This window comes from Hemicordylus capensis, chromosome 5 (assembly GCF_027244095.1).
Source record: "Hemicordylus capensis ecotype Gifberg chromosome 5, rHemCap1.1.pri, whole genome shotgun sequence".
Taxonomy (NCBI): domain Eukaryota; kingdom Metazoa; phylum Chordata; class Lepidosauria; order Squamata; family Cordylidae; genus Hemicordylus; species Hemicordylus capensis.
The window spans coordinates 12,707,374-12,724,878 of NC_069661.1; the positions used below are offsets into that span (position 1 = coordinate 12,707,374).

General features: G+C 44.5%; 1 protein-coding gene across 9 annotated transcripts in view; it reads right to left on the reverse strand.

Moving 5' to 3' along the window:
- SLC4A4 (solute carrier family 4 member 4) overlaps nt 1-17,505 on the reverse strand; it is a 310,714-nt gene that overhangs the window by 22,065 nt on the left and 271,144 nt on the right. For all 9 annotated transcript variants that reach the window (XM_053252941.1, XM_053252940.1, XM_053252945.1 and 6 more), the window contains 3 exons: nt 16,554-16,732; nt 13,905-13,977; nt 6,830-6,898 (listed from right to left, as the gene is read on the reverse strand). In XM_053252941.1, the coding sequence (XP_053108916.1) occupies nt 6,830-6,898; nt 13,905-13,977; nt 16,554-16,732 (321 nt within the window). The remainder of the gene's footprint in view (nt 1-6,829; nt 6,899-13,904; nt 13,978-16,553; nt 16,733-17,505) is intronic.

A 17,505-nucleotide genomic window follows, 5' to 3' on the forward strand; every position in this document is an offset into this window, starting at 1 on the left:
TTGGCAATTTAAGTTTTAGATGAGCTGTAGCTTTAAGGTACCTAAGCAGTCTTTTCATTTATTCATTCATTCATTCGATTTCTATACTGCCCTTCCAAAAATGGCTCAGGAAGGGCCATTTTAACTTCAATACAGTCATTTCTGGTGGGTGTACTCACTTGCCTGCTTAAGATTCCCACAGCTCCAGCAATGTCTGGTCTTGTTACTGTGGCAATATACAGAAGTTCCCCAATTGCTTTCCTGTATTGCCCATCATCTGGAAGAAACTCGTTTGCATCTTGCTTGAATAAGTCAGCTTCCATTAGAATGCTGACTTCCTCAGCATCTGAAAGACTCAGACATTCTAACAAGTTTTTTATATTTTGTTTCCGATTAAGAGGATAACCTCCATCTTGCTCTATTTCTATTTGTATTCCCAAGATAGTAGGAAATGTTCCCCAGTTGCTTTACTTCTACACGAGCCAGCGTGGTGTTGTGGTTAGAGTGTTGGGCTAGGACCAGGGAGACCCGAGTTCAAATCCCTATTCAGCCATGATACTTGCTGGGTGACTCTGGGCCAGTCACTGATCTCTCAGCCTAACCTACCCCACAGGGTTGTTGTGAGGAGAAACGTAACTATCTACACCTTCCTCCAGGGCTCCTTGGAGGAAGAGCGGGATATAAATGTAAAAAAATAAAATAAATATTTCATTGTTTAAATGCACTACAATTTCATCACTATCTTCTCTGTTTTGATATCAAACAATCAAAACATCAACATATATTAGTATGTGATTCCAGCTATTGTTTCTAAACCTTGACTATAGACAAGAGTGACCTTTTCCTTGGATTAACTGTTTAACTAGTAACTCATTTAGTTTTGTATTCCAGGCTCTTGCTGCTTGCTTTAGATCATAAATGATCTTTTGGCACTTAAACACAAGTCCCTCCTTACCAGGTTCCTTGAACCCTGGTGGTTGCTCCATATAAATGTTCTCCTTAATATCACCATGTAAAAATGCAGTTTTGACATCTAAATGGTCTATGTACATTTTTCTTACTGCTACAATACAAAGGAGCATTCTTATAGAAGAGTGCTTTACTCTTGGGGCAAAAGTTTCATCATAATCCTCATATTTCTGAGAATATCCTTTAGCTTCTAGCCTTGTTTTATAGTGCTGGACATCTTCTGCATAGTGCTTCACTTTGAAAACCCATTTGTACTCTACTGTTCTTTTTCCCACAGACAGCTTCATAAGTATCCAAATATTATTCTTATGCAGAGATTGGATCTCTTCTTCTGCAGCTTTTCTCCAATTGCTAGATTGATCAATATCCTCCCATGTACTAGGCTCTTGCACATTTTCTTCTCTAGTCATATATGAGTCTTTTTGCAGGAATACCTTTGTTGGTTCTTGCTAAGCATCTTGTCTCTGACTGAGCCTTAATGTTTACATTTTGCTTTGGACAGTTAGTTGGCACAATAATTACATCAACTTCTTTCTCTGAAGGCTCCTTTTGCATCTGAATGTCCAGTTTAGTATTTGGTACTTCATCAGTAGTTGGCTTTTATGTTTCATCAATATACACCACATTACGCATTTCTATGGTTTCTGTGGCAAGATCATGTATTCCATACCCTTTACATCCTGGTGCATAGCCAAATAATATCCCTTCCTCACACCCGAAGTTGAATTTTGTTCTTTTAGACTTTGGAACATAGGTATATGCTTTGGAGTAAAAAAACCACCTCTAATAGGCTCCATATTAGGCTTCTTTCCATGCCACAATTCAAATGGTGTTGTATTTATAACTTTAGTAGACAGTCTGTTCTGTAAATAAGTAGCAGTCATAATTGCCTCTCCTCGAAATGTACTATGTAGTCCTGCATCCAGCAGTGTACATCTGGCCATTTCTATTAAAGACCAATTCTTTCTTTCTGCAATGCCGTTTTGTTCTGGAGTACATGGCATTGTCATTTGATGTTCAATGCCCTCCTTTTTCAGATTTCCATTTCTCATTAACTGTATATTCCTCTTCACAGTTTGATCTCAGAATTTGAGGCTTCTTTCCAAACCCTATTGCAAGCTCTTGCAACATATTCCTTAAATTTTTCAAGTTTCTTGAAAAGTTTCAAGTTTCAAAGTTCTTTTCACCAATCAAATAAGCAAATATGTATCTTGAAAAATCATCTATGAAAGTTCAGAAATACTTGTTTCCTCCTAATGAACTGATCCGCATGGGCCCACAAATATCACTGTGTATCAGCTCAAGAGGTTGCTGTGTCTCGGAGTTGAGGAAAGGTAGGCTTAGTTCCCTTCATCCTTACACAGCATGTACACCTGAACTCTACATTAAAGTAAAGGTAAAGTTGTGCCGTCGAGTCGCTGTCGACTTCTGGTGACCACAGAGCCATGTGGTTTGCTTTGGTAGAATACAGGAGGGCTTTACCACTGCCATCTCCCGTGCAATATGAGATGATGCCTTTCAGCATCCTCCTATATCGCTGCTGTCCAATATACTGTGTTTTATATTTAGGCCTCTGGCTAGATCCTCCTTCTCTAGTTGAAATATTGCATTGGGGTATCTGTGACCCATTCTTCTATGCTGTACATTCAAACATTTTTAATGTGAGCATTGCTTTGCAATTTTGGCCTCTTCATTTATACAGTCCACTTTGAATAGACCACTCTCTTGCAACCTTTATTTGTGATAAAGCAGTGTTATCCTTTGCATTTTAACTCATAACCTTTCTCTGTAGCATATTTAACTTACATCAGACTGGACTCATGTACACAAACAATGCATCCTCAATAGTCAGTTTCACTGTTTCCTTTTTGCAGTTTGCAGTGCAGCCTTGCAGAACCTCTGCCTTCTGCAAACATCTATTTCCCATCCAGTAGAAAAATTGGAACCTTATAATTTATGTCCAACTTAGTAAATCTTTCTCTTCCTTTAATCAAATTGCTGGTTGCACCTGAAGCAATACAAATTCCAGTAAATTCTTCTCTGTATTAGCAACATACATTTTATATTTGTCAGACTTATCTCCTTGCTTCCATGCATTTTTCTTTGTATGCTTAGATTTCACCTCCGTTTTAGTTGCAAAATCTTTGTTCTGAGGACATTGAGCATTCATATGTCTGGTACTCCTGCAGACAAAACACTTTTTGTTCTTTTGATAAGTTTTAAAAGTATTTTCTTCACTTGACTTTAGTGGCTGCCCATTGCCTCTGTGCAAATTAAAGTAATCCAAATGATTTATTACAAACTCCAACCTCAGATCATCTTTGGCTTCCAATACATTTACAATAGGCTCAAAATACCCAGGAAGACTGTTCAATAACAATCCAATCTGAACCGTATCAGGCAAAATTACTCCCTGTGCTTGCAACTGTTGTGAAGTCTCCAACATTTCATTTACATGCTTAGACAGATCCTCGCCCTCCTTTAGTTGCTTATTACACATCTTTATAAAAACGTGATGCACCTTGGAGACAGCTGACTTTCTTTCATACATTTTCTTCATAGTCTCCCACATGTCCTTTGCATGCTTAAATGCACCAATATAGAATCACTCACCAATAAACAAATTATCCCGGTGACTTTATCATCTGCACTGTCCCAGGCTTGTCTGTCTTCTCTCTCTGACAGGGGCGCTCTGTGTGTAAGACCCTGCTGATTCCATGGCTTTTTAGGAGCATCTCCATTTTGAAAGACCACAGTTGAAAATCTGGACCTTGTCACTTCTCAATTCTCTGTAGCACTTGTCCTGTCTCCATCTTTGAGAAAACCTTGTTTTCCTATTCAGGCTAATTACTTTCTTCACCAGTCCCAGAGCTCTGGGCCCATAACCCTGCTGAGGGGTGTGAGGAGAAACATTCAAGTCCTCACACAGCAGAGTATGCTCTGGTGGTAAAGAAGTTTAGCCCAAGAGATTGAGTTCAAAAAACAAATAAAGATTCATTAAGAAACTAAAACATAACATACTGAAAGGGAGCCATTGAACAACATACCAAAACAAGCACTAGTTTTCAACAACTGAATCATTCTAACTGACTCTTAACTGACCAAGACAAACCTATTAAGGTGACTCATCATGCCTCTAGTGGCCAGAAGAGGCTACTGCAATGCTAAGAGCAATGCTTTAGAATGTTCACTTCTAACACAGGTAAATAGGAACATAGGAAGCTGTCATATACTGAGTCAGACCATAGGTCCATCTAGCTCCTTATTGTCTACACAGACTGGCAGCAGCTTCTCCAAGGTTGCAGGCTGGAATCTCTCTCAGTCCTATCTTGGAGATGCTGCCAGAGAAGGAACTTGGAACCTTCTGCAGTTCCCAGAGCGGCTCCAGCCCCTAATGGAAATATCTTACAGTGCTCACACATCAAGTCCCCACTCAGACGCAACCAGTGCAGAACCTGCTTAGCTAAGGGGACAAGTCATGCTTGCTACCACAAGACAATCTCTCCTCTCTACACAGAGGAGACCCTATCCAAAACACGAGTGAGCTCTACAACAGCAAGTGATTCCTTGTTCACGTCAATGCTGTGGAGTATCATGTCCAAACACAATGAGGATGTGTACAAAGCTCTTTCAGATACTGAAAGTGAAGCAGGAGGGTACGCCCTACTTGCATGGAGCTTCACATGTGCGTTGAAGCTGCTGGAAGCTGTCATAGGGACAGGACAATGTATTGCTCAACTGTTCACAATCTTTCCATTTTAGCTGACGAAGAGTTCTGTCTAGCATGAAAACGTGTGTGCGCTTGCAATATGGTGCACTATAAAAAGATATTACCTCACCTGTATAGTTAACTCCTATCTCTCTGCTAAGAGCTAACAGGAAACAGGGGGAGCTGCCTTATTCCAAGCAGGACCATTGAGCCACATAGCTCAATATTGTCTACAATATTATCAGCAGTTCTCCAAAAAACTCCAGGCAGGAGTTTCCCCCACCCCATCTGGAGATTCCGGGAAATGAACCTGGGACCTTCTGCAAGCAAAGCATGTTCTCCCACTGAGCTACGGGCCCATCCAAAAAGAGATTAAGAGGAACACACACACAGAGACCTTTATCTTCCTGACTTTATGTGCAACGGAAAGAGAAGGGACCCACATGATCTTCATGGGAATATAGAAAGCTGCCTTATACAGACTATTGGTCCATCTACCGCAGGGTTGTCTATTCTGGCTGGCAGTGGCCCTCCAAGGTTTCAGGCAGGAGTCTTTCCCAGCTCTAACTGGAAATGCTGCCAGGGATTGAAACTGGGACCTTCTGCATGAAAAGCAGATGCTCTGCCACTGAGCCCTCTCTGTAAAGATATTAAGATGAACACACACACACCCCTTTTATCTTCCTGACTTTCCTCCACTTCAGTAGTGGCCTCACTAACACCTTTTAGGAGGCATCCTGAACAGCTGGCCTGAAACGTCACTAGAGCAACTCAAACACAGGTGAGCACTAAACAATAAATGATGGGTCCTCCGTCAGCACCCAGGCCCACTGCTTACTACACACTGACTTTGACTCCAGATTAACCCAGTGAATGAAAGCCAAGGCCGCATTACAGTGAGCCCAAATGAATCTCTAAGGGCAGACACAAAACATGCCCTCTTCCCCCCACCCTATGAAACGCAGAAGAGCAACACAATTAACCAAGTGCCAGAAAGTTAACAGAGAACACTACCAGCTTTCCCTGATGCCTGTTCAAGACTCCTCTCTGAGGAGAGGCACTTTTGTGGCAGCACCTTCTGGAGCTTTGCCAAATTTATGAACAGCAAACTTCCCATGGACTTGTGTCAACACAACCACATCAACTCAAGCTCCTACATCAATTGGAAGCAGCATGTCTCACTTGAGCAACAGATGCCTGAGCAAGGCTAAATTAATCAATAGGCTAACCACACTACAGAGCTGGGCCCAGACAAAGCAGGGCTCTGCCAGAGTGCCTTCACGAGTGCTACCTCATGATATAGCACCACGCAGAAGTGTTAACGGGAGAAAAACAGTGAGCAAGGATGCTCCATCCTCAAAAGAAGCGACTAAACTAATAGCACACAAGACTTGCTTTTGCAGCGCTGGGCAGGTGGAGGGGGAAGCAGTTTCCACATCTTTCCTCTCCCTGCAAAAGCCCTTTTTGCATCCAAGAAATATGTCTATGAGGGTAGTGCGGCCCTCAGGCTAAGCGGTGGGCTCCCTAAGCAGGTGGGCTGCCACACAAGCCACGTGGCTCCCGGCGGTTCACCTGGGCTAGCTTCCTTGGCCCAGTTTTGCCCCCGCGCGTGAATCGCCCCTGTGTGAATTTTGGTTTGAAGCTCATTCTTTCCTTTCTTTTTTTGTAGGTTTGGGCAATACTTTTTTTAGTAAAAGAACTTTTAATTCCTTTAAATATATATATATATATATATATATATATATATATATATATATATATATATATATATCATAATTTTTTGTAGTAATCCTTTCCTCTTATTATTATTTTTTTTTGGTAGGGAACATTTGCATGTTATTGCATGTAAAACACGTCTTGTGAATGAAAACGAGGTAGAGGAGGGAAAGGGCAGGAAAACGTGATTCAAACAGAATTCCAGAACAGCAGCCATGTCAGTGTGTAGCAGGAAGATGGTACGAGCACACACACAAAAAGAATGCAGCACTTTTAACAGCTACCTGGTTAATTGTGCCACAAGCTTTTGCAGGCAATGAATGACCTACTTCAGATGCGTGAGAGAAAGCGAGAGAGAGCACACACTAGTTAATATTTACCATCTTCCTGCCAAGGGCCTTTGTAATGCCTACTCCTCCTATCAGAAGGGCCTTGGTTGCTATGGAGAAAACTTACCTGCACTCCATTAAGGGACGCGACACCCATATATAGAAACACTCCATAGAGCACAGGCATGGGAATAAACTAAGAGAGGGAGAAAAAACGGGAAAGGGCTGAAGTAAGCAATTTTAACAAATGGAGTTCAACGACAGTTAAAACACGTAAGAGCTGGCATACAGGTAAGTGTACATCTCTGCGCTTGACGACTGGAGGCGACGTGAGGGCCAATGAAAGTTCTGCCAGTGAGGTCAGAGCTGTGACTGACCATTCACACATGCAACTCATCACAACGTGGCAGGCATGCAGGAATGAATATGCTTCTGTGGACTAGCCTTTGCTTCTACTTAGAGCCATTTCATACCCACACGTTTGTCACTGCCCTTTCTCACCACTGCCCACTTGGTGACTTGCAGCTGCATATGTGAACTGAGTCAATTAGAAAAGCATTGCGTCAGAGGCGTCGCAAGCCCCACCTCTGGTGTTTGATTTGAGATGGTTCGTTCACACATTTGTTCACACATGCAGCCATCAAGGGATATGCATGCTTGCATGGCCCAGCCCTTAGAGAGGTAATATTACAATTTCCTTATTCAAAAGAACAAAGGAGATGCTTCATTTTCCACACAAATGAAAAGCCTTTCTGTGGTATTATAAAACAAACACAGGAAACAAAATCAAGAATTATTTTCCCTATACACTTCATTGCAAATCAGGAATTTCTCTACCAAAGACGGAAATCACAATAATCCAGACATGCATGCCAGAAGGGACAGCTAGCATGTAATATGCAATGGTTTATTTCCCAACAACCTCAATGTAGTTGTACCAGTATAAGCTACTTAAAACACACAGACACACAGACAACCACCCCTAGGCCAGTTCGAATGTCATAAACAACCATGGTTAGTTGTAAAGAGAACAAACCATGGCTACTGCACAAATTACATGTGCACATTTCCAGTCTCTTCCCCTCATGTGCAAAGGAAGAAGGAAGAGGAACACACTCAAGGCGTCTTTGGAGTAGCTTTGCTATCAGCTGCACCAATGTTCTCTCTGTTTTTTTTCATCCGGGTGCGGAATGAGTTTTGTTCTGAGCAGCAGTATCAAGGCAGTGTGTGCGCACCTGCATTCCTGATTCCACCTGAGTGGGATCTAAAATTAACTGAGCGGACATCAAAAAACGTGTGAGCGTGTGCACATGCACATGCCTTAGAGGGAACACTGAGCTACATGTTTTTGGTTAGACCGAGGACTAACTCCACAGAAGGCTGTCTGAAGATTCTCCAGAGGGCCTGTTTTGCGGCGGGGAATACCTGGCCCTGCCTCCTAGGACATTATTTTCCGGTCTCAGACAATGGTAACACAGAGGCACTATAAGCTGGGCACATGGCAAAGAGGTCATGTCATGGTTTCAGCACTTACCTAGATCATCAAATGGCATACATGAGATTTTCCTATGGACCATCATGTGCTGAATTATTATTACTCTCTTTTGTACCCTATCCTTCCTCAATTGAGCTCAGGATGGCATACACTGGTATGAGTTACCTCCAAGGTTCTCAAACCTGGATCCCCAGATGTTGTTGGATTGCAACTTCCATCATTCTCAGCCACAATCAATGTGGCTGGGAATCGCGGGTGTTGAAGTCCAGCAACATCCGGCCACCCAAGTTTGAGAATCCTTGGGTTTCCTGATGTAGGCCAAGCTAAGAGAGAGTGAGGCTATTCTCACGCGCGGTGGAAACTGGGCTAAAGGAGCCCAGCCCGGTTTCCACCGTGTGTGTGAACCGCTGGGAGCCATGCGGCGGCAATTCCAACCCCGCTTAAACGAGCTTAGCGGAGCGAGCGTGCCACTAACCCCTTTCCTCCGATGGTGTGCCTCCGCGGCTTCGTGCCATGGCGACTCACAAGGGGACCCGAAACCGGAAGGCTACAACTGGCGCAGGGTATTCTGGGACCTACCCAATCCCCACCGCCCCAACCGGCTGCATGATGGAGCCGGTCATCGTGGGCAAGCTCCCAAATCGTCTGTGGGGAGAGCGGGTCAAGCCCACTCTCCCCACAGAACCCTCTTCGGCTCTAGTGACTGCCCCAAAGTTAACCGAGTTCCATGGCTGAGTGTGGATTTGAACCCGGGTCTCTTCAGTGCCATCCCAACCACTACACAACACTGGCTGTCCAAAATGCTACCAAGGAGAGTGCTAAAGCACTCAAATGACCGCTGTTTAAAGACATCTACCTCACCCTCATCTCTTCAAGCTCTGAAGCCAGGTTTGGCATCAGAAGTGGAGCAGTTAAGGCATGGAAGTTAGGGGGTCAGTTGGCAGAAGGCAAAGGCAAAAAGAGAACCACAGGAAAATGGAGGGCAGGGGTGGGTGGGGAGGGAATGGGCCTGCTCAGACCCCTAATCATAGATCATAGCAAGTATCCGGGGGGGGGGGCAGATGGGGCTGAGGGGAATGAGATTAAGAAACTCAACACTCTGCACTGTACAGGGATGTTTCAGAAAGAATGGGTGGGGGTGGGTGGGTACAGCACCTTTTCTCATCCCTCCACTCTGCAATCCCACCCACCCACCACTATATAGCAATAAAATGCTCAGGTCTGGGGCTGGCAGCCAGTCCAAACTTGACCCTATGTAGCAAATCAGGGGACGGCATCAAGGGAGAGGGACTGAATAAAGGCGTCATTTTTCCTGCCCCCCTTTCCTGTCCCTTGCCCAGTTGTGCGCACCACTGCCCAGCTCCTCTACAGAGCTGGCAGGAGTCCTGAACCAATTATCTGAGCACTCTTCAAGCACAAAGCCTGCTTCAAGATCCTTACTGTAGCTTATCTGAATCCAAGTATCCAAAAGGCAAAACAAGGATAATGGCCCAGACTCCCTCCAGGCCACGACACAAAGATAAAGCACACAATGCAGTAACACGTAGCGGCCACTACATGGCAGGCACTGCATGTCCCATGGCCTTGTGGGACTAAGGGGTAACTGGCTTCCATGCATTGTGTTTGCTTTTTAAGTGCATTAAGAACTGAGCAAGAAACCAAAATGACAAAGCAGTCTCTTCAAGGGCTATGGTTATTCTCCATCACAGGGGTTCCCAATCCTGCCCCCTCCCCAGTGTTGCTAGACTACAAATCCCACCACCCACAGCTGCAATGGCTGAATGACACTATGGGAGATGGGAGTTGTAGTCTAAGATCTGGGGGCCCAAGGCTAAGAACCCCTACTCTGTGATATTGATATTCTGTTAGCAGGCTATCTATCCCTTCTCTGACTTGCAGTAGCACACAATGATCCATGAATGCTTCTGAGGCACTTCTCCGATTCACAGTATGCAGTGGAAAGGAAGCCTCTTTTTAGGGTAGTCACAGCACACAGACAGACAGACAGACAAAAAGTCATGCGGTACAGACCTTTGAGAATTGAGCTGCTCCAGAATGCAGGGTGCAAATTGTATGTTTGAACGCTCTCCCTCCCTCCACTGCATGTAAATTTCCCCTGGATGTGGGAAACCAACACAGCAAGGACAAAACTAGGCTAGAACTCCCCCTGCAACATGGCATGGGTGAAACAGCAGAAACCCCAAGGAAAGGCAGTTCACACTGAGAGTGCCCATGCGTTGCTCCACATCCCTGTGTGAAAGAAATGCCGCCTTCACGCTGTGGTTTGATAATCCAGCTAATTGCTTGTATTGATACAAAGACAGTTTCAGCTGAAAATGGGTCAGAGAAAGCCCGTGCAGGTTCCAATTCTGACGGCCAGACCCCCCAAAGACCACTTGCAAAATTCAGAACACAGTCTCATCTTGTCAAAAGAGGAAATTACATAATTTCTATTTGCTTAAACATTTCAGGCAGTTAGATGGACCATTTGCACACATATATTAAAACAAGGAAGTTACAGTGAAAAACCATATTTATCCTACATGGTCAGATTGCTCTAGACATGGAAGCTCTTCTCACAATCAGTGAGAAGAGCTTCTGGCGGGTCTGCAGGGAGAGCAGGCTTAGCCCCCTCTCTCCACAGACGAGCCGCCTCCAAGCCCCACATGACTGCCGGCTCCCTCATGAAGTCAGTGGAAGCTGTGGGGATTGGGGGCCACCCGGTGCCCACAAGTTCCTGGATGACCCGAGCAAGTGCGCAGGACGTTCTGGAGAGACCCCCAAGGCCGGGAGGGTGGCTGCAGCCTCCCGGTCAGGGGTCTACTCATGTGTCGCCGTGCAGTGCAGCAGCACACGAGCAAAAAAATGAGGTTAACCGAGTGCTTGCTCCATTCACCTCATTTAAGGGGAGGGGGAATTAGGCGGGCAAGCCAACTCGGAACCACTGGGCTTACTCGGTGGTTCCGACGATCAGTAGAAAGCGGGCTAGGTGCCCTTAGCCCATTTTCTACTGATCGTGGGAATAGCTTCATATAATGCTATACCTGGGTGAACATTGATAAGACAAAGGAGGGAGGAATTCACACAGAAGGGAATTCCCTCTCCTTTAACCACCGTTAAGAGAATGGGAAATCTTTCACTAGCCTACAGAGAGTATCTCCACCCATACTCCTTGTCAATGGTGGCTACGAAGATACTCACTACTAGAGGAAGCAGAGTCACATGGATAGTAAGAACTTGTAAACATTATGAGGAAGGAAGGGATTAACCTGTCATGAAGAGCTATCACCAAAGCAAGCATACCAGGTGACCCAGGTCTCTGTCAGGAAAGTTCTTTGAGCAGCAATGAAATGAAAATAATAAATTGTTTCCTTTGAGTCAACCCCTTAGTCCACCGGCTTAGTACTGTCTACACTGACTGGCAGTGGATCTTCAGGGTTTCAGAAGGGGTCTTTCCCAGCCCTGCCTAGAAAAATTAAGGATTGAAATCTGGGACCTTCTGCATGCAAAGCAGATGCTCTAACCAGGAACTACAGTCCCAGAGGCTGAAAAGGGATGGAGGAGTGCAATGGGAAAGATGTGGGTAGAAAAACCCACCAATGATACCCTTCCTTGGAAGTAATTAAGACTTTAACATCTTAGGTGGTAACATCTCATAGCACTTAAGAGAACGGAACATTCTTACTGCCTTCCTTCCAAAGGACCCTGCAAACAAGCTGGCTGCTGAGGGATATATGGCAAGTGACACGTACGCACAGATGTAGAGCACCGACTGAAAACGTTAACACCTCTGGCACTGGAACCGCAATCCTGAGATTCTTGTGGGAGATCACCATCTAAAAACAAAGCATGCTGCGAAACACACACACACACACACACACACACACACACACACACACACACACTTCTTAAAAAAACACCTAAAAGTTTTCCTGCTGCCCTAATCCATAGCCAGATTTCCTGGTTATGTTTGATGCTTTAGGATTCTATGGTGCGCAACCGACAGACCTGGGTACCTGTATGCAACCATAACTCAACTGTAAATAAACAACCAAAGAGATGGGGCAGGCGGGGTGGAGATGTATTTGCTTTTAAAAAAGAAATAAGAGTTAAAGACAGCCCAGGCTGCACTCTCTCACCCCTGCCTTCCTGGTCAAGCAGGGGAAACTATATTAAGATGCTGCATTTCTCGTCACAGTCTCAACACATTCTTTCCGCATTGCTCCGTTCAGCAGCTTTCCTGAGAAGTGCCTTGTCATTCTGGCTGGCATCCCGAACAACAAAGTGCTTGTGCAAGAAACAAACCTGTACCCATGCAAGGAAAGTATGGAGCTGTGCAGTCACAGGGGATGCTTGGATCTGCACTCTTGTGCCAAACTTCCCTGCAGAGCACAGGAGGCGTGCCAAAGAGTTCACACCTCATTGCAGCCGCACAACACGAGTCTGGAATATGGATGTGCACGAATTGTTTCGGCAGGGTGGGGAGCGGTACCTTTAAGCATGAGTAGAGCTGCTCGTTACCTGCTCCTCCACCTCCCCACCACATTTCCTGGTGCAGCGCTGCGCCGCTCAGAAGTCTGCACGTGGCTGCGTCCATGTGCATCCCACACGGCGCAGCGGTGCACCAAATTGAATTGCATCCCTAGTCTGGAATGCAAGCACCAGCCTTGGCGCAACTAGCTAGTGCAACAGCCTTGCACTAGTGCAACATTTCTGCGCAAGCCCTTTGTTAGTCTGGATGTCAGCCATTCATCTTTGTTTTCAAGACACTCTTCCTACCTGTGTTTGCAAGCAGCATGAACATGCCAGACCGCTGGCTCAACGAGCCCAGTATTGTCTACTCTGACTGACAGCAGCTCTCTGGGATCTCATGCTCCTCAGCACCTGCCACTCATGGTCCTCTCTAGCTGGAGATGCTGAGGATTAAACCTGGGGTGTTCTCAGCTACTGAGTCAACGCCCTTGCAGGCATGCTGTACAATTCAGGTTTGACCACAGAACTATCTTGAGAAAGAAATCTGTGCATCTTTAGCAGTCTGGGAGATCCCCAAGTTTCACTCCACCAAAGTGTGTACATGATAAAATCCCGGTGTCAGGGAAAGTTGCATTTCAATCAGTTTTGATTTTTATATTTCTCAGGGTTTGGTATACAGTATATGGTATTTCAGCATTACACTCTCTTCCCTCTCGAGGGGCAGGAGGAGGGGTGGTGGTGGCTGGCAAATGTTTTTTAAAAATCCATTGCAAATTTTCCTGCAGCTATTGGGGGTGGTGGTGGTGGTCTGGAATACTTGGAATGTAACTTTGGCCCTTTGGGCATGTTTCAGGTGGAGAACCGCTGAAAAAAACAAAGCAAACTTAAAACAAAACATCCAATTCCAGATCTGCAGCAGACAACTCTGGCACAAGCAGAGAATTCAATTTGATTGCTAACTGGTAGTTAAAGTGCTAAGAGCAGATCAATCTCTGTCTCAAGGGGCTCAAAATCTAAAACAGACACAAGGAAGACAGCCAGGGGGGTGGGGGGGGGAGGCAGAAACAAAATGGGGAATAATCAGCAATTATTTCACGTACACGTAAGTAGACTTGGTTATAACAGAGCATGGTGACTGCTTGTCTGCCTATATATTGTAGACTCAGTAGTTTGCTTATTTTCTCAGAGTTATCTGGTGGCTGAGGCAGCGGCAATAATATTGAAGAATATTTACCTTCAAGATGGGAGCCATGAAAACTGAAATGCCGGTCAGGATAAACACAATCACTCCAGTCACTCTCTGCTCCCTGAAATCAAATTCCACAATTACCAGGCCAGTTCCAATGTCAAGGTATTTTTCACTGCCACCCAGAAGAGGGTGAACCACAATCTCAAAGCATCTGTTAGACCAGTTTGGACACAGCTAAAAAAGTGCACTTGTGCTAGCAGCACTATTCAGATCACTGTCATGTGGACAGTCCTTAGCTCAGTAATCCAGAGAGCGGAAAGCATGTTTATAAGAAATTGTCATTACAAATGAGAGACACAGAATGCACAAACTAATTACATGTGCATAACTCAGAACATAACAGGTTGAATGAATACAAGTGGTAACTCCCTCAAGATCATTCCCTATTCCAACCTTTGAAATTTCTAGGAAGCCCTAGGAAATCATAAGACCTGTGGTGAAAACTGGCAGCCTGTTCATACATATTCAACTACAGGTGATTGCATAATCTTATTGGCTCCTACATGCTGATGGATGAGGCTTTGCAGGCATGAACAGCTCACTGAAGGAGAGGAGAGTTCATGTTTTCGAGTGACCAAGTCAAAGCCCTGACCAAAACGCTATTGAAATGTTGTGCCAAGAGCTGAATAGCAATAGCACTTAGCACTTACATTTATATACCGCTTTATAGCCGGAGCTCTCTAAGCGGTTTACAATGATTTAGCATATTGCCCCCAACATTCTGGGTACTCATTTTACCGACCTCGGAAGGATGGAAGGCTGAGTCAACCTTGAGCCCCTGGTCAGGATCGAACTTGTAACCTTCTTGCTACAGGGCAACATTTTTACCACTGCGCCACCAGGGGCGCCACCAGGGGCTGAAGCGAGCTGTTCATGTAAGGAAGCCCTCAAATGTCACAGAGCTGAAACAGTTTCGTATGGAAGAATGGGCCAAGATTCATCCAAGCTGATGTAGCCTGATATCAGCTTGGAGGAATAGCCTGATATCACCAGTTCCAGGAAACATTCAGTTGCAGTTCTTGAGGCTCAAGGAGGTGCCACCAGTTCCTGAATGCAGGGTTCACATACATTTTCACAAAAGGACATTTATTGTTGACTCTTTCTGTTGAGTGAATATTCAAATCATATCTTTTGCCCGAGTTACTTATTCATTGGGGAGGCCTTTCTCTCTATCAGGGCTCAGCTTAGGACCTAATCATGTATTGAACAAGAATTGTGCTAACGTACAGACCATCCTAGGGGGTTCACAAACTTTTTCTCAGCACTCTGTGTTGACTTAAGTACTCTAATAAACATCATGGCCTCTTCTATGCCAACACTTAATGCCCCAAAGTCCTCTTCTTCTCTCTGCCCTCCACTGTGGGCAAAACCACAGCCTCTGAGCATGGCAAATAGCTGACATTAAGTTAACACAATCTGTTTATTATGTTTTACATCTGCGCAATCCAAAATGAAAAGCATACCTCGAATTGAGCAGTATGACCAATTATTATTATTTATTGCACTTGTTTTCGTTAATATGTTCCTAGGCTGCCTTACCAAAAATGTGCAAGGTGGCTCATAAGCCAATAATGATACACTTTTAAACAAAGCAGTTAGCAGATAACAGATTAAAAAGACAAAAGAAAAAAGCCTACCACTTACACCCTGGCATTACTCCACAGAGTTCAAAGTCGCATACATGAAGTTTCCATCTAGGCAGTGACTGACATCCAGACTAAACTACACTTGGGTAGTCCTAATGAAATTAAGTAGTCTTTTAGAATAACTCTTGAGTAGTACTATTGAGTAATTTAGTCTGGATGTCAGCAGACCCAAACTTACCTAGCTTCTCTATGCTTGCGACATATGCGCCTTCAAAACCTTTTCTGATCACCATACCTCAGAAAGGACATTATAGAACTGGAGAAGGTACAGAAAAAGGCAACCAAGATGCACAGGGACCTAGCACACCTTCCTTACGACGTATGGCTACAACACCTGGGGCTTTTTAGTTTTAAAAAAGATGACTGAATGGCGACATGATAGAGGTCTATAAAATCATGCATGCTGTAGAGAAAGTGGATAGAGATAAATGGTTCTCCCTTCTCATAACTCTAGAACCAGGTGTCATCCCATGAAACTGATTGCCAAGAAATCTAGAATTGACAAAAGGAAGTACTATTTCACGATGCCTCTCAATCCCAGTTGCAGGGGAGCAACAGCCAGAGAGAAGGCATGCCCTCGCTGCTTGCCTGTGGGTTTCCCAGAGGCATCTGGTGGACTACTGTGTGAAACGGGGTGCTGAACTAGACAGGCCTTTGGCCTGATCCAGCAGGGCTGTTCTTATGTTCAGTGCCTGGGCCCAGAAGTAGTGTGAACTAGGCTTCATTTGAGGCTTGGCATACCAGAGCTTTCCTCGACATAGTCAGAATCTTAGCACATGCCCCTTACTTACACTAGAAGACTGTATCATTTATTAGATGAGTAGCCCCTTTCAAGCATCCTTTCCTATTGATGCCAGTCCCGAACAAGGCCTTGTTCGTCCACCACCAACACACCCTCATCCTCTTCACTGTCAGTCTCTGTGGGAGACCCAAACCATGAAGAGTGCAGCTCTGGACAGCTATCTTAGGACTATCCCGACTGTCATACCTGACTCCCAGGAACTTGGGTTGCTCGCCGGGTGCCGACGTCGACGTCTCCATCTTCAAACTGTCAATGTGTGCAATGGAGATCACAGTAGCAGCAACATACCAGGGCAAGCCCATGAAGGAACATACAATCATCAATACAGCCACCCAGAACAGATCCAGATGATAGCCTGCACCTTTCTGCAGAGACGAGATTGAGAAAAACAGAGGAAGTTACTGGGGGGGCCCCATTTGCACCAACACTGTGCGAGGCCCTCCCTGTGATATGGGTAGATAGCAGGAAGTCTTTGTCATGGAGCAAGCATGTTACTACCTGACAACCTTTTTTCATCCAATAAGTACTCCAGAGATAACCCTAGATAATGAGAAAGCACATAGACATCAAAAAAGGTGTGTGTGTGTGTTGTAATCTCAAAGTTCTTAAGAAGTCAGGGCATAATAATAATAATAATTATTTTACACAGTCAGACAGGTGTTATTGACTGGTTTGTTTTATCCAGACATCGAGTCCTTCCCAAGGACCTGGGATGGCTGAATTTTATTGTCAATGTTGTTGCTGTTGTTATAGATATCGTCGCAGAATATAGGCTGTTCCCAGTAAAGCTGCTTTTTGTAATTGGCTGATGGTGATTTCTGTGGCCCCTATGGTGCTGAGGTGCTCTTCAAGGTCTTTTGGAACTGTACCCAGGGCACCAATGACCACTGGGATTACTTTGGTCTTTTTCTGCCACAGCCTTTCAATTTCAATTTGTAGATCTTTGTATTTTGTGATTTTTTCTATTTCTTTTTCTTCTATTCTACTATCCCCTGGTATTATTATTATTATTATTATTATTATTATTATTATTAAAACTTTTATACCGCCCTTCCAAAAGGCTCAGGGCATTAAAACACCATTAAAATAAGTTAATAATTAAAACAAAAATTACAATTAAATAATCAGAACAATTTAA